Source organism: Syzygium oleosum, unplaced genomic scaffold (genome assembly GCF_021117445.2).
Source record: "Syzygium oleosum isolate NSW1041296 unplaced genomic scaffold, Sole_v2.1 Sole_v2.02, whole genome shotgun sequence".
NCBI lineage: Eukaryota > Viridiplantae > Streptophyta > Magnoliopsida > Myrtales > Myrtaceae > Syzygium > Syzygium oleosum.
Window position 1 is genome coordinate 6897207 of NW_026607486.1, and position 15482 is coordinate 6912688.

At 38.2% G+C, this 15482-nt stretch overlaps 1 protein-coding gene across 1 annotated transcript; it reads left to right on the forward strand.

Annotated features, from left to right (window-relative positions):
• Positions 1–100: 100 nt before the first annotated feature.
• LOC115690157 (uncharacterized) lies at positions 101–10129 on the forward strand. The gene is made up of 4 exons (XM_030616421.2): positions 101–758; positions 8470–8559; positions 9081–9148; positions 9829–10129. The coding sequence occupies exons 1-4, from the start codon at positions 141–143 to the stop codon at positions 9974–9976; spliced, it is 924 nt and encodes a 307-aa protein (XP_030472281.1). The 5' UTR covers positions 101–140; the 3' UTR covers positions 9977–10129.
• Positions 10130–15482: the final 5353 nt, after the last annotated feature.

Sequence of the window (15482 nt, forward strand, 5' to 3'; positions counted from 1 at the left end):
CATTGGTTTTAGCATATTGGCAACTTTGACTTTCTGCAATTTTGTTCGATAAAAAGAGACAGATTCGGAGGCACCCTCATCACTTTTAGCTGTACAGACAAGAACAAATATTGAAAGAGAGAGAGACAGAGAGAGAGAGAATGGTGAACACAATCAAGCTCTACCAGCCCTTGTTGCGAGCGGCGATGAAGCTCGCCGGCGTGAGACCTCGAAAGATCGAGATCGAACCCGGAACTGTCATGAACTTCTGGGCTCCAACCCGACCCCAAAACAACAACAAGAACAAGAACGCTGTCGTCTTCCTCCACGGCTTCGTCGGCGACGGCATGATGACGTGGCAGTTCCAGGTGCTCGCGCTCGCGAGGAAGTATGCCGTCTACGTGCCGGACCTCCTCTTCTTCGGCGGCTCTGCCACCGGCGACAGCCGCCGGACGGTGGACTTCCAGGCGGACTGCGTGGCGAAGGGGCTGGCGGCGCTCGGGTTGCGGCGGTGCACGCTGGTGGGGTTCAGCTACGGCGGGATGGTGGCGTTCAAGTTGGCCGAGTCGCGGCCCGACCTGGTGGAGTCGGTGGTGGCGACGTGCACCGTGCCGGCGCTGACCGAGTCGATAAGCAAGGAGAGCTTGGAGAAGTTGGGGTTTCCGACATGGCCGGAGGTTTTGATGCCTAATTCTGTAGATGGTGTGAAGAAGATGTTTGAAGTTGGGAGCCACAAGTTGCCTAGGATCCCTAATCGTGTTTTCAAAGACTTTTTAGAGGTATGAGCTCCATAAACTCTTCTACGTAACTAAGACACAGAAACACCTCGAAACTCATTGGTTCCATAGCACGCACTCGATTGAATTTTCTTGCTTTCATACTATAAAGAGAAATCCGAAAGATATGCTAATCTTTTTAAAATTTAAAGATTGAGTGATTTATCAAGATACTTTTGTCATTTGAATATTCTTGCTTTCATACCTTGAAACTCATTTGTTCCATACCACGCACTCAATTGAATATTCTTGCTTTCATACATAATGAGTCGTCAATTTTTGTCATTTGTGTTTATTCCTTTTCTTAAAATATTTTATTTAGTTTATTTAAGTGATTATGTTTATCGAATGATAACAAATTTATATTGTTTAGTGTTATTATTGGTATTTTTTTTTCTATTATGTGTATTTTGGTTAATTAAGTTTTCTTCCATTTTCTATATTTTCATTTTTTACACTAATTAAGGGTAAAATAGAGATTGGTACAAAAGATGAGATGAAATATACTTTTATCTCTTAAAAGTCATGTGCATTGAACATGATAATGAAAAAATATAACTGAGGGTTAACGATTATAACAAAATGAAATTCAACGGTATTATATAACAATTGAAGGCTCGAGAGCAAGCATGTACCACCTCCAAAGTTTATAAGAGCTTTGTTAATTTCTCCAAAGTTGTCGTATCTGGCCAAGTCAAAAGCTTAAAAAATGATATAATCTTTCATATAAAAGACCTTGTATAAGCTCGTTTTCTCGATATGTTTTGAGTGATTATAATCAATGAAACAAAAAATGCTACTAAATGACATGGATTTTGTTACTGATGACTTTTTGGAGTGTTCGGACAAACATAAATTTAATAGGCAAGCCCCAGACAAAAGTTTACGTAACGCAATAAATGACGGCCATAACTTTTGATCGAAAAAGAGTGACCGGGCCAATTTGGAAACCTAGTTTACCGTTGTTTGGGCCTCAAAATCTGTTGTTTCAGGGAGTTTTTATATTTATATGTCTATTTTCCTCGTTAATTTAGGCTTTTGCTTATTTTTAAAATTCTTTTACTGCTTAAAATATTTTTCAGGTTTTCTCGTGTCACATAGGATCAGCAGAATATTTATTTGGTCTTTTCGATATTTCAGATAGCTTTCGCCACATTCACAAAACAGAAAAAGAGATCCCTCTCTATAGTTATGCCCGTGAGCGTGTGCACCTCAGTGCTAGTTTATGAATCCTTCAAATCCTGATTTATCTACGGCTTTGATGAGCCACTAAACTTTGATTTGTACTTGAGGTGTCAATTCCTTAGATGTACATATTCACCAATAATTACTCCGGCATCATCTTAGTAAGAAAACCTAATGAAGGATTTTGACATGTATAATTAATACGGATTATGACACAAATGGTCATTAAATATTGGCCTAATGTGCAATGTAATTTCTGAAATTTTTTTTTGTTCAATGTGATTTCTGGATTTTTAATACATATTCAACTTAATCTCTGAAATATAAAAAAATATTCAATATTGTCATTTCATTAATTTAAATTCAGAAATCACATTATACATTGAACTACAGTTTAAGGATTATATTATATATTAAATTAAAATTTCGAAATTATTTGTGTCATATTTTCTTAATACGAAGGGAAAGTTTTCAAGCAAGCCCTCAGGTTGTACTCTTTAGAACATGGTAAGTTGCCAGATTCTATGATTTTGACTGTTGAAACATTAGCTAGGCTTGGGAACATGAACGATGGATGGTCCCTCTGACTAGGGGTGTCGATGGGTCGGGTCGGGTCAGGCTTTCATGATACCCGACCCGACCCGAAACCAATAGGGTCCAGCTTGACCCGCCCAGACCCAGCCCCAGACCCTGTTCAGCGTACACCATAAGGCCCGGGTCGGGCCGGGTCGGGTTTGGGGGGTTTTTTTTTTTTTTTTTTTTTTTTTTCGGGCTTCGCATAACTTCCTTCTCTAAGTTTGATATGCTTGAAGTTTGTCGCAAGCAAGCAACCAACTCTAAGGCGTTCATCCATCCGGCTTCCGAATTAAAAAGCATAAACGAAATAAGTGAAAAGCGAGACATTCTTGTACTAAGTTTGTTAGCAATTTTTTTCCGCTGCAGTGTAATCCCCCGTGGCTAGGTTACCAGTGAGCTCATTTCAAGCAAGAAGCAATAGGCCTCTACCTCGAGGCATAAAGAGATGCAAAACACATTGTTCCATTCTATGGACAGCACAAAGGCTACAAGAAAACATCAATTCAAGTGAGCTCGATAATAACATCTACTATTGGCATCAATAAGTAAATAGAATAGTCTTCGGAGTAACAAACAGATACATCAACCTTCCAGGAACCATTCCTTCAGAAATAAAAAATTCAGATATTTCGTCATCTAGCAAGTGCAAGTATGTGAAGCTCTAACATCCAGGTTAATCGGCACTTAACGAATAGGTTATCTATCTTCTACAAAACTGTAAATATTTTCTATCTATTAGCCTAGGGACACTGACTATCTGTTCAAAGCACAAAATGGCTGAGATAGGATATCCATCAAGAGACCGTCTGACAGAATTCTATAACAGCAAAAAAATTAACTTCAGTAACGGGGCTGGTAAAATGGGATACAACAAGTTAACTTATAACTGCTCCAATGATAGTAGAGCTTCAGCAATCTCCTTGAAAAGCTTAAATAACAAGATCATATGATAAGAGTGCAAAATCATGAAAGGCAGATGAAAAAAATTTGTGTCAATTTTTCAATGATTATTCGTAATCCTAGTTTTAGGAAGGGATACCAACTGCATCAAGCATACAATATAACAGCATTCCTCATTTCCCTCATCCCCCAACCCCCAAAGGAAAGGAAAAGAAAAGAAATCGATTCCGCTAAAGAAAGCCTTTGTCCAAGTCTCCTTGAAAATCTTCCTTTCATCAGCTCTTCTTCCTAAGATAGACAATCAACTTACTGAAAAATTGAATTTAATTGTTAGCACTCCTTCAGGTACAAAAGTTCAGTTTCTTTTTTTTTTTCTCTTATCTTTGAAGGACAGGTTCAAAAGTACATTATACATGAAATGAAGGAAGTTCCAAACCACAATGGACAAGGCTTGGCCATGATACAATATCAATAGACATCATAAACCAAGTGACAAAGCAATGTCCATGGAGTTGCTGTTCATGCGTCACCTTGGGTGGGTAATTCAGGGTTCATCATCGACCCCATTAAAACTACTGGTGCCGCAAGTGAACCCAACAAGGCTTTGTGTTCTTCCCAAAAGCCATACCTGCCGTGTCAATGTCTTCAGGACGACACACTTGCCCTTCCTTTGCGAGTCCAGATCAATATTGGCACCATCTTCCTCAGCCTCATCCTCAGGGTTCATCTCAAGAATCTTTAAGCACAATAAATTCCAATCAGAGGATAACTCAAAGCAAGAAGGGAGACAACGAGAATATTATACGAGGAACACATTATCATCACTCATCAGCCAAGAAAACACACTGCAGCTATAAACTCTCGGAGAAAAGACCTCAGTCAGCCCAAAATACAAAGACATCATGCGAGACGTAACTTGCCACACCCCGAATTTTCAACAGAGATTTGTTAGGGACAGTCCCCAAATCACGAGCACAACAAGAGCCCTTCAATCAAACCCGTTTTACAGTCAAACCAATTCCGAAAAGTTACCTCCACAATGTTGCCGACCAGGTAGGGGAGTTGCTTGTTGAGCTTAATCTTCTCTTGGTTCTCCTATATCTTCTCCACAATGTATACTATGCGATGGTGCTCCAGATTCGTCCTCTGCAGCTCCTCCTGTCACCACAAACCAAAAAAAAACCAATATCCCATCAAAACCCCCTATCGATGCACCGACTCAAATCACTAGATTCGAAAACAAATTACTGAAGACCCAACAAACAAGCAAAGCTCGCGCTACAAGCCCTAGCAATCCAATCGAAGCCATCGACATCCGCACAAGCTGAGGGAGATAGAGACGACGCGACCGACGATAGGGTACTTAGTTTCGAACTTCTTCACCCACCTGATCAGTGTATGGCGGAGGACGGCGAATCGGACAGGGGAGAGGCGGTGGTCGGCATGGGGTCCATGGACTCGATGGAGTCCCGCTGGGTGTTTCAGGACGAGGACGATTCGGAGATCGAGGGCGACGAAGAGGGCAACGATGACGACGTCAGACCTAGGGTTTTTTCATCCTGCAGTGCTATGCGCACAAAGAGGGGAGAGAGAATGGGAGAGAGACTGAGAGAGGGAGAGTCAATGGGTCGGCCCAGAGTGCCAATGGGTGGGCCTGATTATACCCCAACCCTAATGGTACCACAAGTTTTAGGGTCAAATTGAGACCCGACCCCAAAATACCCCAAATTTTAAGGCCGAGTCGGGCCGAGGCGGTCCGGGCCGGGTTAGCCCGGGTTTTGTTGACACCCCTACCTCTGACCCTCCAATAAGTAAATGACATGTACATCCATCTTCGACTACAGCCCAAACTCACCTAACTCTAATTGCCCTTCTCTCTTCTACCTAATCCTAGTCAATCCACACTTGTCGCGCTCACCGCCACCTAGCTGTCACCTTTGACAGCATCTTAGAGCAGATTAGCACCACCACGATCGCCATCCTTTCTTTCAATTCTTCCCCCCTTTTTAAATATTTTTGCAATTTTATTTATTTTTTAGTATCACAAAAAAAAATTGAAAAAAATATGCCACAGAAGATATAGTTTAGGATTTTTATGAATTTTGCCCCTTTTTTTTTTTAACTTTAGTTAATCCTTTGAATGTAGATAATGAGTTGCCAATTTTGTCATTTGTGTTATTCCTTTTTCCTAAAAAATCTTATTCAGTTTATTTAAGTGGCTATATTTATCGAAGATTAACAAATTTTACTGTTTAACAAATTTTATTTGTGTTAATTCTTTTTCCTAAAATATCTTATTTAGTGCATTAACAAATTTTTACTGTTTAATATTATTATTGGTATCTATCTTTTTTCTAATTGTGTACTTTTCTTAATTAAGTTTTCTTCCATTTTCTATATTTTTTTTTTCATTTTTCACACTAAGGGTAAAAGGGAGATTTCATACAAAAGATGAGGTGAAATATGCATTGGACATGATAACGATAAAAAAAATTACTAGGAGTTAACGATTGTAACATAATAAAAGTATAGTTGAAAGTTTGGAAGCAAACATGTACTACCTTCAAAGTTCATAAGAGCTTTGTGTAATATCTCCAGAGATTAGTATTTCACCACATTAACATGTCAAAAAAATTGTTACAAAAACATGTTAAAAAAATGATATAATTTATTATATAAAAGACCTCATATAAGCTCGTTTCCTTGATATGTTTTGAGTGATTATAATCAATGAAACAAGAAATGCTACTAAATGAATTGGACGTGGTTGCTGATGACCAAACATAAATCTAATAGGCAAGCTCGAGACAAAAGTTCACATAGCACACCAGATAACGGCCATAATTTTTTATGCAAGAAAAGTTACTAGGTCAATTCAGAAAGCCAGTTTACAGTCCTTTGGGCCTCAAAATTTGTCATTTAAGCATGTTTCGGGGGCACTTTTCTTTTTTTATGTCTACTTTCCACGTTAATTGATGTTTTTTTCTTATTTTCCAAAATATTTTACTGCTCAAGATTATTTTCGGGTTTTTTGGTGTCACATAAGGTTAGCAGAGTATTTATTTGATTTTTTTTTCGATATTTCAAATAGCTTTCATCATATTCTTGACCAAAAAAAAAAAAAATAGCTTTCATCATATTCACAAAACAATAAAGAGATCTCTCTACAGTTATGCCTGCGAGAGCGTGCACCTGAGTGCTAGTTTTTAATCCTTCAAATCCTAATTTATCTATGGCTTTGCTGTGCCACTAAACTTTGATTAGCAGGTGAGGTGTCAATTCCTTAGATGTACATGTTCACGAACAATTTACTCCGGCATAATTTTAGTAGGAAAACCTAATGAAGAATTTTGACAAGTATATTAATATAAGGGCAAAAGCCACCAAAAATCCTAAATTATGCTAATTGTAATACATTTACTTAAAACTTTTTTCTTTGACTCAAAAATCTCAAACTTGTATTTGGGTGACATATTTACTCTCCATCAATATTCTGTGAATGAGAATCGTTAAAAATCTGCCTACATAGACACTATAAAACAAATAGTGTTGACATGGCGCGTCATGTGACTTAAGTGAAATAAAAACGATTTGTTTTGACTGAAAAATCATCTAAAGAAACCTTAACGGAGGGTAAATGTGTCACGTGAGTACATATTTGGGATTTTTTACGTCACAAGAAAAAGTTTATGGTAAATGTGTTATAGTAGGTATAGTTTGGAGTTTTTGATATAAAAAAAAATTCACGATAAATGTGTTACAATGAAGATAGTTTGGAGGATTTTGATGTCACAAGAAAATTTTTAGGGTAAATGTGTTATAACAAGCATAATTTGGGGTATTGACCAAAAAATAGAGTATAATTCACGTCTTTTCGTGGCTTTTTTCCTTTAATACGACGGAGTAGTTTTCAAGTAAGTCCAAAAGTTGTACTCTGTACATCGTGCAGGTTGCCCCCTATTCGGTGTCGTTGACCGTTAAAGCTCTAGTTAGGCTTGGGACCATTGACGACAGATGGTCCCTCTGACCATCCGATAAGAAAATGACATGCACATCCATCTTCGACCACACGCTGACCTCACATTTACCTAAAATCAGATATATTTAGCTACTTTATCAGATTCTACCTAATCCACAGTTGTCGCGCTCACTGCCGCCGAGCCGTCACCTTCGACAGCATCTTACGGCATATTAAGCACCATCACGAACGCCTCCCTTTCTTTCAACACTTACCGCCTATTTTAATATTTTTTTTACAATTTTACTTAGTTTTTCAATGTTGCAAACTCCCATTTGACTTTGTCATAACACTTGAGATATTGATATTTATAGAAGTCTTTTTTTTTGGTTGAAATTTTGATATTTAGAATGTGATGCGGAGAAAACAGATAAACGTGAGTGAATTCGGATACGCACAAAGCACACGGAGAGAGATCTCTTGATCTTCTATACTTATGAAGAGACACAAAAAAACGGAGTGTTCTGACAGAATATCTGAAATAAATAGAGCCTCAATCTTAATCCTAGGAATTACAACATTTTGAAGTAACATAAAAAAATAACAAAACCCTAAGAATTACTGCACATTGAAGTAACATAAATTACTTCTCTATAACTAAAGGAAAAAACAATAAGGCCGTTCTGAATTTTTTTTTTGGTCGAAAGGGCCATTCTGATTCGCTTTGCGTGTATTCTTGTTCCGAGCCGCCTAGAAGATTTTTGCTTGTCTGAACGCTTCAAGAAGTCTTTGAGAGTAGTGTTCACATCAATCAATTATCATTTTTTTTTATGATTTCTTAAAGTTCAAGTAATACCTTTCGAAAAAGTCAAAAGAAGTGTCTGTTTTCTTAAATAGCCAAAATAAATGGGCCTTAGGTTTACACTCTAAACGAGAACTATTTAGGTTTTGATGACTTAAAATTTCACTTGAAGAAAATAGTCGAAGTGGAATAGCTACGTATGTTTAACAGATCATGATGAAAGTGAGAATTTATTGCCTTTTTTTTTATATATAAATTTTGGATATGTATGAGTTTTTTTTATTGGATTGTAGGTCATGTTTGACTACAGAAAGGAGAGAGCTGAGCTGCTGGAGGCTTTGGTCATTCCAGACAAGGGCTTCACTCTGCCAGAGTACTCCCAGGTTTAATTTAATCTGAAGAAGCTTCCTCTTTCTTTTCTTAAAGCAAAAAAGGGTAATCATATGCATGCATCTTACGTTGTACAGATGAAAGTCAATGAGGTTATGAAATGGTTCACGTGCATTGAGCTCACATGCCGGTATCGCTTCTTATCAGGAGAGAGGGGTGAACATGGGTGACCTAATATGATGGCGGCTATATTTGACGAGACAATAAAACATTTACAGAAGAAGAAAATACTCGCAAGAAGATTGAAACCTTATTCCTATTCCATTTCGCTTAGTGACTATAGTAGTTTAACCCAACTCTTGCATAAACGATACACATGGGTGCATGCAATCACGAGACAGGGTGGACAAATCGTGTCACTCCAGCTTCCTTTATAATGATCAAAACTGTCTACATTTGATATGTAAATTCAACCTTACTTTTATTTTTCAGTTCTTGATTAATCTATATATTGTGGTATTCTTTGATATTGTACCTATTTAAGAAATATGCTGATGATAATTGATCTTTGCAGAAGGTCCATCTAGTCTGCGGCGAGGACGACAAGATCTTCAGTGTAGAAGTAGTGAAGGATATCAAAGAGTAACGTCCATCTTTTTTTCCTTTTTCTTTTTCCTCATCAAGTAGATTATCAATCATTTTTTCTATTGTGTTGTGTGTAGCTTAATTAATGTTATTTATATATACATATACAGAGAGATCTATCTCTGCGTCGTAATTGTTTTTATGCACATTTATTTACAAAAGATTTCCTTTAATTTCACTTTCTTGATGAAAATCTTCAAACTTTATTTGGAAAAATAAATGACTCGTTCACTAAATTTAGAGCATTTAGTGTTAAAAAAAAGTATACTTCCCTTTAATTTTGGTTATCGTAGCAAAAAGTTTATATTTTTTTGAAAAATAATATATTAAATCTAGTGCATTTAGTGTCCAAAAGTCTATTTTTCTTTAATTTTCGCTTCCTTGGCAATACTCTTAAACTTTCATTTGAAAAAGAATATACCCATTTCATTGAATTCTGGTGCATTTAATATCCAAAAGTCTGCTTTATATATATGGACACACACACACACAGATTACATGGTTGAATTAAGTCACAACTACCATCCAACACTGTCATAGTCCTAAAATAATGTTTTTATATCTTCCCATACGGTAATGTTTCTGACGTTACATCTTCGACTCTCTGTTGATACATGTTCGCTCCACTTGATTCCTTTGCCAGTGTTTGACTTGTTCAATTACTTTCTTTTAAGCAGAAAATTGGGTAATAAAGCCACATTGGAGTGCATTGAGAAAGCAGGCCACCTTGCTATAATGGAGCGACCCTTCGTCTACAATAAATGTTTGAAGAGAATTCTTGCCTCCATCTACGATAAGAAGTCAAATGAGTTTAGCCACGAGTGAACATCGTTTATATTCAAATTTGTTTATTTGTTGAGAGTACAAAGAACTATAATGAAGTACTTGGATTATTCTCCATGGATTAAACTTCAGATCTCTCTTTGATGGGTGAGGATCATTTATTTGTGTCTCAATTTACCCATGCCATTTACTGTATGTTGACGCATGTCTCTACTATTTGAACTTCAAGGCATCCAAAGCCTTCTCTCTCTCTCTCTCTCTCTCTCTCTCTCTCTCTCTCTCTCTCTCTCTCTCTCTCTCTCTCTCTCTCTCTCTCTCTCTCTCTCTCTCACGATCTAAAACTTATTCTCCAAGTTCGCGAAATGTTTACCAAGTTTTGGACATATTCCATAGTTTTAGACGCGGGCCCTATAGGTTGATATCGGTTTTGGATGTGTCCTTATAGTCATGAGACTCTAGAATTATAATTCCATGTTCTAAGACTTGTTCTTGATGTTGTCAACGTGCTTTGCACATTCTGGACATGCCCCCCACGTTTTGGACATATTTCTCATGTTTTGGACGCAGCTAGTATCAATTTCTGGTACTGGATTTAGTATTCATGCGCACGGGTTCGCCATGTGTTGACCATATGTATTCTAACTACTTGTGCCACGTGGATGTCAACCACTTATAACGCACTAGTCTTCGTCCTATGCTTCGATACCAACCATCCACGCCATACATGTCAAATTTTGGTGCCCACATTGACTAATACCAATCTCGAGCATGTTAATCCTTGTGTTGGCCAAATCTATGCCAATCACAATCTAACTGACATAATTTGCATGACATATTATAATTATAAAGTTGATAACTTGCTTAATATATCAATGCCTCACAATTCCAATATCTCTTTCAAAATGGTCAATTCACATTTCTGTCATTTTTAGATGCCAACACATTCACAATAGCTACATGAGATTGTGCATGAGACAAAAGGTTGGATTCTCCACAGGAAAGTTTAATCATGTCACATGAGATGACCTATCTATAATTTAGAATATGAGAATGGTTATGCATATGGCGTGATGACCCAACCAATCCCCCATGAGTCAAGGCCTCTAAAAGAAGTAAAAATAACCATATAAGGTGGTGATTATTTTTTTGTATGAATTATTCAATATGCCTCTCCCATCCAATGTTCTATCTGTGTCGCCTAGTAATACTCCCCATATTCTATGCTTGGACCGGTCCATTCCCGTCATGATAGAAGCATGCCAGAAACTGCACTTTATCTGAGACCTCTCATCTCAGTGATCACTCCCCACCTTGTCAAATTAGGTATAGATCTAGTTCGTCCAAGAACCGCACATCTCTACTTTAGGTGGTCTTGCTCGGATGCCATTTATGATGATCCTGCCCATTCTAGTGGGCCAACCCTACAAAAGGAATACTTGAAGTAACCAAATAAGATGGTGCTTGTGTAATTCTCAACTGTAATTCATTGTTAGTAAAAAATTCAAAGAAACCTTAGTAACAGAAAATGGGGGAATCATTTAATAATGTCTTTCTTATTTGATGTTGGATTTTGAAATGCCATATATGAAATATAACAAGTTTTTCATACCTAATTTAAGAATGCGCGAATTGCATGAGACATGTGCAAAATCCATTATCAATGAGAGTCAAATTAGGCTTTAGGAAAAACTACTCCCATCTTTATTGAATTTGATGTTAATTGGGTTTTCGAAATGTTTCTCCTTGAAATGCCAAGTGAATATTTTTAATTGTTCCCAAAACACGACATTTATATCCACTCAAATCAATCATTGCTTATCAGGTGAATGTTGCGACCTTCGCAGAGGTAAACCACCGAGGGAAAGCTAACGAATTACTAAGTCTACATTTAATGTAGAGTCTCCTAAGTCCATCCCAATAGAAACTTTGGAGTTTTAATTTAATCAATTAAACATGCAATTCAAATTCAAATCATTTATGAGTCACCACTAATCAATTACGGGTCAATTATAAATCCAAGTAAAATGTGGGAGAACATTTTACTTTTGCAAACTAGAGATTCATGGATTTGAGGACTTAGCTACGTTAGATAAATCTAACGCACTTTCGTTATCTTTTCTCTTTATTTCAAAAATATTTCGAGAAAATTTTTAAATAAGAGACCAAAGCAGACCCATTTTATCAAGAAAAACTCTTCCGGCCACTGGAGAAGGGGTATTTCAATCAAAAAAATTTCTAGATATAAAATAGAACTCTTAAAAACAAAAAAGCCCCAATTGGTATTAATATTTTCCTTCCCCATCCACTTTGCTTCTGCTCTTGCTCGTTCTTGTCACTTAGCCATTCTCAGTCTCTTCCACTCTCGAAAAAACGAATAAAAATTGTCTCTTTTTCCGTATTTTTTTGTTCCCCTCTTGCTGGAGTCTTCTCTAAGCTCTCTTCAGTTTCTAGATTTGTTCACTCTCTCTCTCTCTCTTTCTCTCTGTCTCTCTGTGCTAGGTTGCTACATCTTGCGTCTATCACGAATCAAAGACAATCCTAGCTCTCACTTGATGTTTCTCCCAATTGAATCAAAGAAACTCCTCTCTTCCCTCGTCGTCGTCCGTGAGCACATTGCTGTATCCGCTTGTCGTGGCCACATGATTCCTAAGCCTGGTCTCGTCACAAGATCCTTCCCGTCCTCTGCCCTTATGAATCAGAATTGGACCACGCTAAAGCACAAAACGGATCAAGTTGTAAGAATGTAACCTTACAACTGAGATTTTGCATTAACTATCGTAAAACAAATGTTGTAGGCTATAGGTTTATTCATTACAAATTTGCGTGATGAGCTAATTGGAAAGAGATCGAATTCGATAATACTGTGTTTTCGCGAAAAATAAATAATTTAAAAATTATTTTTTATAAAAATAAATGAATGAGCCATCATACGAGGTAATTACTACGTACTTACTTACACCCGAGTACTTCATACTGGCTCGAAGAATTTCTCATCAAAACGACGGCGAATCCCAAAGCCCTGCATAAACCCTTAGCTTTTCATTTCTGCCGCTCCTTCTCCACCGCCGCCGCCACTGCCGCGGCGTCGGGCCCTTTGGTCGACCCGAGCCGGCGACCACGGCAAGACCACGTCGACCACGGAACGTGGCGGTGATCGCCCATGTCGACCACGGCAAGACCACGCTCATGGACCGGCTGCTCCGCCAGTGCGGTGCCAACATCCCCCATGAGCGCGGCATCACCATCGCGTCGAAGGTCAGTTTGGCGTTGAAGTGTTCCCTGAGCTTCACTAATTAGGTGGTGTGAAGGGTTGATTGAATTATTATGCAGCCTAATCGCGTGGTGGAGTGTTGGCGTGACCGTAGTTTAGTGTTTTGGTTTAATTTGCGATTGTTGTGCACGCTGATTAGTGGGGGTGGAGTTGATGCAATGCAAGTTCTAAGCACCTGTTTCTTTTTTCTTTTACTTAGTTTTTGATTGGTGAATTGTTGATAGATTAAACTTCTAACCTTTGCTAATTGGGTAATAAAGCTTTATATTTTCCTGCTGAGGCCATGCTATTTATGTTTTAAATTACGTGTAAAATTAACATTTTCAACTCGTGGGTATCCACAGGTAACGTCCATCGCATGGAAAGACAATGAGCTAAATATGGTTGACACACCCGGAAATGCAGACTTTGGTGGTGAGGTATGATAATTGATACAACTACTAAATAAAAGTTGTTCTTGCTAATATATATAGGTCTGCGATAGATACATACTTATATTCCTATTTTCTCGGGGCTGGGGGCTTACTTGACTAAGATAGGCTTCCTCTCATCATAAAAGAGAAAAATCTATTTGAATTTGTGAGTTCCTTGTTGGATGGTTCATTTAAAAGATGATAACGATATTAACAAATGGAAAGGAATCGAAGTTCTGAGGAAAGGATGAAGACGGAAATGACTGCAGTGAATGCGGGCTTAGGGGAATGAGGATTTCTCTAACGGCATAAGCCCCATTCTGTAGCATAAAAGGTGTCACTTCTCACCCCTTACATTTATGTGGGAATTCACGCTCTAGTTTATTTATTTCATGAAGGCTTGAAATTTTTCTTTGAAGAATAGTGGATAGACAGAATGGGGGAAAAGTGCCAAAAAAGTCTTAAACCTTTTGCATTGGTGCCAATTTAGTCCTAAATCTTTTTTTGGTGCCAATTCAGTCCTAAACCTTTTGCATTGATGCAAATTCAGTCCTAAACCTTTTTATGATGCCAATTAAGTCCTAAATCTTTTGCATTGGTGCCAATTCAGTCCTAAACTTTTGTTTTTGTGCCAATTCAGTCATTCCGGCTAATTTTGGCTTGATTTTGTTGACGTGGATGCCGACCGGCGCTGACATGAACAACTTTAATAATGTTTTAATATTTTTTTAAATTTTTATTTGTTTTTTTCTTTTTTTCTTTTCTTTTTTTCCCCCTCCCCTCCCTCCAGCTGGTCGCTGGACCGGCGACCGACCAGAGGCCAGAGGCCGGCGCCGGCGAGGCTCGCCCACGCTGGCCACTGGCGAGGGTGGCCTCGTGCTGGGCGAGGCTCGACCTCGCTAGATCCGGTGAGGTCGTGCCTCGCCCAGCCGCCGGCGAGGCTCGACCTTGCCAGATCTGGCGAGGCCGCCCTCTTCGGCTCCGGCCTCTGGCCGATCACTGGTCCGGCAACAGGCTGGAGGAAGAAGGGAGGAGAGGGGAAAAAGAAAAGAAAAGAAAAGAAAAGAAAAAATTAAATAAAAATTCAAAAAAGTATTAAATATATTATTAAAGTTGTCCGTGTTAGCGCTAGTGACCAGCCGCCGGCCGGCCGGCGTCCACGTCAGCAAAATCCGACCAAAATTGATCGGAAGAACTGAATTGGCACAAATACAAATGATTTATGACTGAATTGGCATTAATGCAAAAGTTTAGGACTGAATTGGCACAAAAAAAAAGGTTTAGGACTAAATTGGCATAAATGCAAAATGTTTAGGATTGAATTGGCACCAAAAAAAGATTTAAGACTAAATTGGCACAAATGCAAAAGGTTTAGGACTTTTTTGGCATTTTTCCCGATAGAATGGTAAGAGATGGATTCCACCTTATCTCAAAAACAAGTGTTATACAATTTATTACATCAATGGGTCATTAGCTTCTTTATTTGTTGGCCTTGGTTTCTGGTGCACTGTGTTATGAATGTGCTTATTTGAATATCCTTGCTTGATTATAGGTTGAGCGAATAGTCGGCTAGGAAGCACAAACACTCTCCGGGGGCCTTAGTGTCGTGTCAGACACATGTCGGACGTGTCGGACACCGACACTCTTTTTTTTAATTATTTATTTATTTGTGAATTTGAATCAAATTAATTTGATTGAAATAATCATAAAAATGATAATTTATCATGTATATATAAAAATATACACGTAATATATAACGTGTCCCAACGTGTCAGAATTTTCATTTTTTGATAAATGATGTGTCGGCGAGTCGTGTCGCGTGTTGCGTGTCAGTATTGGTGTCAGTGCTACTTAGCTAGTCAGT

What these genes read in the sequence shown, in the direction of transcription:
- LOC115690157 (XM_030616421.2), top strand. Translation starts at nt 141, where the DNA reads ATGGTGAACACAATCAAGCTCTACCAGCCCTTGTTGCGAGCGGCGATG. An exon ending in CTCTGCCAGAGTACTCCCAG is followed by an intron (nt 8,560 to 9,080) that starts GTTTAATTTAAT and finishes TGATCTTTGCAG; the next exon opens with AAGGTCCATCTAGTCTGCGG. An exon ending in GTAGTGAAGGATATCAAAGA is followed by an intron (nt 9,149 to 9,828) that starts GTAACGTCCATC and finishes TCTTTTAAGCAG; the next exon opens with AAAATTGGGTAATAAAGCCA.